The following is a 5,732-nucleotide window of genomic DNA, read 5'->3' as shown; positions in this document are numbered from 1 at the left end:
ATTTTTTTATTAAAAAAACATTTAATTTTGTTTTTAAATTTTAATTACATTAAAGGACGGGCGTCCTTAAGTAGTGGGACGACCGTCCTTTACATAAGGGACGACCGTCCAACCCTTAAGGACGGCCGTCCATAACGAATGGACGGGTGTCCATTACTTATGGATGCCCGTCCACAATAAAGGGACGGCCGTCCACCATTTATAGACGGCCGTCCTTTGTTTTATTTTTTTTTAAAAGCAAAAAAAGAACGCAAAAGAAAGGACAGGCGTCCTTAAGTAATGGACGCCCGTCCATTATTTATGGACGGGCGTCCATAAAAGTTGGACGGCCGTCCATGAGGACGCCCGTCCACAATGAAGGGACAGCCGTCCACCATTTATGGACGGCCGTCCAGTGTTTTAATTTTTTTTTTTTAAAGAATTACTTTTGGACGGGCGTCCATTACTTACGGACACCCGTCCACCATCGTTTTTATTTTGATTTGTAAAAGCAAAATAATGGACGGGCGTCCATTACTTACGGACGCCCGTCCACAGTGAAAGGACGGTCGTCCATAATTTTTGGATGGCTATCCAAAGAGTTTCTTTTTTTATTTGTAAAAGCAAAATAATGGACGGGCGTCCATTTCTTACGGACGCCCGTCAAAAAGTAAGGGACGACTGTCTGCAATTGGTGGACGGGCGTCCCCAAAGTTTTTTTTTTTTTTGTTTTTTCCATTTTGGGTCAAGGGGACGGCCGCCCTAATGTTTAACAAATTTTTTTATTGTATTTATTCAGGAACGGGCGTCCTTTAAATGGGGACGGTCGTCCCTGGTATATGGACCCCCGTCCATATAAAGGACGGGAGTCCATGTGAGTGAAAGGCGTCCAAATTGATGGACGGCCGTTCACTAGAAAAAAAATTGATAAAAAGTCAGGCCTGATACATGTAGGTCGGTACACATTTTTGGTGTAAATTTTTCGGTGTCTGTAGCTTTGTTGATTAGTTTTTACTCTTTCACGATAATTAAAACGCAACATTTTCCTTTCGGCCTTGCCAAATCCAATACGATAAGAAATGTGAAAACAAGTTTGTCCTCTAATATTCATGCAACAATAAAATAGTAAAGAAATTCATTGGAGTCATGAATCAAGATCTCCTTTTCTTTTCTCATTAATTTTGTACCAATATTTTAATTGTTAATAATTTGTTTTTGTTTTGATGATGCAAAGAGAGAAGGATGATGATCGGTAAAAACTGTTTTGAGTGATTTTTTTTTTTTATACAATAGACTCGGGAGGAAGATGATGAAAAGTTGAACCTAGATGATGTATGGTGGACAAGAATTTTAAACTTTTCATGTTTTCACAATGTTTAATTTGTGATTTATTATTGAAAATATTTGTTAAAGGACTTCTGAAGATACATCCATGGCTTTTGCTTTTGCCGTGGTTGAGATCTCTATTTTGGCCAATATTTAATTTAGGGTTGTCAGTGTTTTAATATTTTTGGTAACATGGATTGGAAGGATAAGAAGGAAAAGTATTAAATAAAAACTTATAAGAGAATCTCGACCACATATTTTATAAGTGCCACGTGTCTAAAGATGGTATAAAAGTTCAAATAAAACTCAAGTCAGGAGAGAATTCTTATACGCAAAGGTGAAGGAAATTGTAGCTAATGTGTGGAATTTGACGTGACGGAAAGGGAGATGGTGGTTGTTGTTGTACGGGGAAGGGGGAGTACTGTGAGGGTGGGCGGGTCCGAATACCCGCCCAAACAACAGATTTTTATACCAGATTCCAATAATTGAAACGGGTCCGGATGATCTATTGAAGGCAGAACTTATCCAGCCACTCTATCCATATTCCAAACAACACAACCCGACAGAAAACTGAAAGAAAGAGAAAGATGATAGTGGCAAATAATGGTTTGGGCTTGAATATGAATATGATTCATACAACTTCCGCACCCCAATTGAGGCCTTTCCACTGCTTAGATTTCTCAGTCAAGAAATCTAACAGTTTGAGTTTTGTTTTGGCTTGTTGGACTTCGAATTCCGCTTCGCCTTCCAAAAACAAAAACTCTAAAAACCCGAAATCTTTCTGTTGTCTCTGCAGCAATAGTAACAATAGCGATACTAATAATAATAATAATAATAATTCTTCTTGTTTGGGATGGGATTGGAATCGAGGGACTCGCCACTTCTCTGAAATTGAACAAGCTGAGAGCTATGCTTCTGTTCTAAAGGTACTTCTCTTATTTAATTCTTTTTGTGTCTCTGTGCGTTTTTCCCCAATTCCTAAAACCCTAATTTCGTATTTTAAACGTAGAATAACATAACCCCCATTTTTTGCTGAAATTTTAGTTAAGTCCTGGTTCTTTAGTCGGTTCCACTGGGGTACCCGAATCTCGGTTCTTAAACTAGAATTTCACCCAAATGGGTAACTGGGTAAGGGTAAAGGCTGAATTTCATAGGTCAAAGTATAAGAAGACCCAAACTTGGCTGAATTTCATAGGTCAAAATATAAGAAGACCCAAACTTGGCTAAATATGAAAAGAGCCCTATTTCGTATAATATTATGTATAGAGAATTTTAAAATACAATGCAATTTTACGTATATACCATTCAATACAAAAAAATTAGCCTATATATTCAGTAGGAACCTATTATTTCGTGACTAAGAGCAATTCTATCTCTATCTCATGAAATGGAGCCTCAACCGCATATGAGAAGACACAGTAAGCTGATGGAGTTTCCACATCTATCCGCCTCGCATAAAGAATTGATGGCTGGAATCATCTCAGCCCTGGAGACTCGCCTTCAATCTGAGCTTCTTCCTTCTTCAGTCGTCCCTCCAGACGTTGAGTATTATCAGAATGAGACAGGCCTTTCTCAAGGCACTCTTCACATCAGGCGTGGTCTTCAATCCTCTCATGTAATCCTCTGATCTTTCCCTTCCTCTTCTCGATCTCTCTCTCACACACACACACACTATGTAATTCATTAATTGATCTCTCTTTCTCTCTCTCTCGATCTCACACACACCACTGAGTAATTTATTATTAATTGATTAAACAAAACCTAATTTTAGAATAATATATAAATTACATGGTATATCGATCTATCTGTTTAAAGAGACTCAGATATCTGTGATAGAATTGCTTATTTAATTCATGTTTAAATTATATGTGATCATAATTAGAATTCTCTTTCAAATGAGTTTATCTCTGCATACTTCATTATTATTATTGTTTATTTATTTATTAAGAGTTATATATAAACTATATTATTACATTAAGCCAATAAGCCGAATTAATATTGTCCCTAACTTTACATTTTTATAAAAATATATAAAAGTACTTTCTAATAAAGACTTCAAGTGTGGCCTAAAATATTTATTTAAAATTTCTTTTTTGAACTACTCTTTTCAAACATTCCCTGTATAATTACGAGCTAATATTGGTCAATTTATAATAAGGAATCCTGTAGAGCGGACCTTTAATAATCTTTAGAATGTTTTTAGATAATTAAAATCATTTTTTTTAGAATAATTACAATGTCATTGATTAGTAAAAACACTCTGATTCATTTCAGTTAAATAATCATAGAAAATCATTATTGTTGTTTGTAAATAAATGAAATATAGTTCTTTCATAAATTTAATGGTCCCAAATACATCAATCCTCCTTTATGAATCGTACTTGTGAATTTGACAAGTTTTTAATGACTCATTTTTCTCACAAGACACCAGACCCATTACTGAAATTCATCTCCATATACATGTTTTGTGTCCTTTTCAGTCTGATTATATGTTAATGGATTTATTTCTAGAGTTTGTCTTTTATGGATTTTGTTTGAAAATAAATCTACCAATTGTTTCAGTTCTAAGAAATATGGTCCATATTACGCGATCACATTTTGTTTGCGGGTTTAGATACTGTGACTTAATTTTTAACATTAATTTTATTTCCGGGATGTGATACTGAGACTTCTGACTTAATTTTTGACATTCCCTGTTATTGTTAATGATTCATATTTGTTAGATCAATATTTATATATAAAGTAAGATATAATTAAGAAAATAAAATTTGAATATACAGAATATTGAAAATGTCTCTCAAAGATGATTTCTCAATGATCATCATAAAAAAATAATAAATAATAAATCATTCAATTCATATTTGAAATTCTACCTAAATTATAATGTTAATTTCGCTGCTTTGTGTGGTTTTATAGATTGATTTCATGCTAGCAAGTTGGCTACACTTGCAGCAACCAAACGGAGGAGGCGCCATGAACGTAACCAACCTTCAAGTTTACCTCAAACCATCAATTAATGTTCCGCACTTTCAACTAGAGCTTGTTCAATGCACCCCTTCATATATGATTTTCTTTGTCGATTTAACTCCTCGAAAGGACCTCGTTCTCAATCCGGATTACCTCAAAACCTTTTATGAAGAAACTCAACTCGATGTTTACAGGCAAAAACTCGACCAAGTCCCCGAAATCAAACCCTACTTCTCATCATCTCTGTATTTTCGTGGCGTGGTGTCACCCACGGGGATTCTGGTGAGCATAAAGTGTGAGGATGGTGATGGTGGAAAAGATCGTTGTGAAGAGATAATCAGAGAGAACGTGAGTCCTATTGCTTATGAGGTTATGCGGATATGGATGGATAAATATTTATATTTTGTTGGGGAAAGAATGAGTGTGAGTGAAATTGAGAGAGGTGAAATGGAAAAGAGGGATGGTTTGATTAAAAGAAGGGCTATAGAGATGGATCTCAGCTTGATGATGCCCAAGCAGTTTGGAGATGAAGTTGGCAACCGGGTTTTGGGATTTATTAAAGATGTTTTCAACGTATGAATATATATATATATATTGGTGTGTTCATTGCTTTAGGTCTACAAAGATATGAACCTGAAAATTAATTCATTTGTAAAGAAGAAATATTAAATAATGTTGAAAATTACCATGAGTGTCAATTTATTTGTAAAATTATGTATTCTTATTAACATAAATTTTATTTAATTTTTTGATAAATATAAATATAAAGCTTTGGAATAAAAATTATGAAGGAAGAAGAATAATTTTTTTTTATAACAATTATATCCTTACCTAAAGTAAAAAAAAAAAATAAAAAAGCCCGAGATGAGGGTTGAATATGAAAATGGTGGGTGCTAAAAATCATGTCCCTTATCTAATCCAATCCCCTTATTTGGGAGGGCTAAGGTATTCTTATTGTTGGTTCATATGATTCCATTAATGTACCAAAATCAATCAACTTGGCCTTCTCCTGTCCAGTGGACAACCCAACCACTCAGAAAAAGGCCACCACACATCGACCCTTCAAATTGTGGGCTTTTTCATTGCACAACATTCCCTATGTTATTTTAAAAAATATATACACATTCCAACAATGTTCCGAAAACCGGACCGGACTATGACCCGTTCAAGGGTTCAATTTCTGGTTTGACTGGTTTGACCGGTTGGATCGATCGGTTGGACAGTATTCTATAAAATAACGGTTAGTCCCTAAATGTTTGAAATTCATCAAAAACACCCCTATAATACTCCCTTAAGGTTTAAAATCTGTCCAAAACACCCCTGTCGCGCGAAGAGACTAATGATGGTGGCAGCAACAACGATCGACGGCCAATCGAAGTTTGGAATCATGGGGCTTTTGATGTATAGGTGCCGGTGAATCTGATAGTGGTGCTAGGGAGTTCCATCGGCGCCGGAACTCG

General features: G+C 35.4%; 1 protein-coding gene across 1 annotated transcript; it reads left to right on the top strand.

The window, feature by feature from the left end:
• The first annotated feature begins 1,656 nt into the window (after nt 1-1,656).
• Nucleotides 1,657-4,882, top strand: LOC116116769 (red chlorophyll catabolite reductase, chloroplastic-like). The gene is made up of 3 exons (XM_031402816.1): nt 1,657-2,231; nt 2,699-2,920; nt 4,222-4,882. Exons 1-3 carry the CDS (start codon nt 1,893-1,895, stop codon nt 4,849-4,851), a joined length of 1,191 nt encoding a protein of 396 aa, XP_031258676.1. The 5' UTR covers nt 1,657-1,892; the 3' UTR covers nt 4,852-4,882.
• Nucleotides 4,883-5,732: the final 850 nt, after the last annotated feature.

This window comes from Pistacia vera, unplaced genomic scaffold, assembly GCF_008641045.1.
Source record: "Pistacia vera cultivar Batoury unplaced genomic scaffold, PisVer_v2 Contig782, whole genome shotgun sequence".
NCBI classification, from domain to species: domain Eukaryota; kingdom Viridiplantae; phylum Streptophyta; class Magnoliopsida; order Sapindales; family Anacardiaceae; genus Pistacia; species Pistacia vera.
This window is presented reverse-complemented; position numbering and strand designations above follow the sequence as displayed.

Coding starts and splice junctions, on each gene's coding strand:
- LOC116116769 (XM_031402816.1), top strand. CDS start 1,893: ATGATAGTGGCAAATAATGGTTTGGGCTTGAATATGAATATGATTCAT. Junction 2,232..2,698: donor GCTATGCTTCTGTTCTAAAG/GTACTTCTCTTA, acceptor CATGAAATGGAG/CCTCAACCGCATATGAGAAG. Junction 2,921..4,221: donor GTGGTCTTCAATCCTCTCAT/GTAATCCTCTGA, acceptor GTGGTTTTATAG/ATTGATTTCATGCTAGCAAG.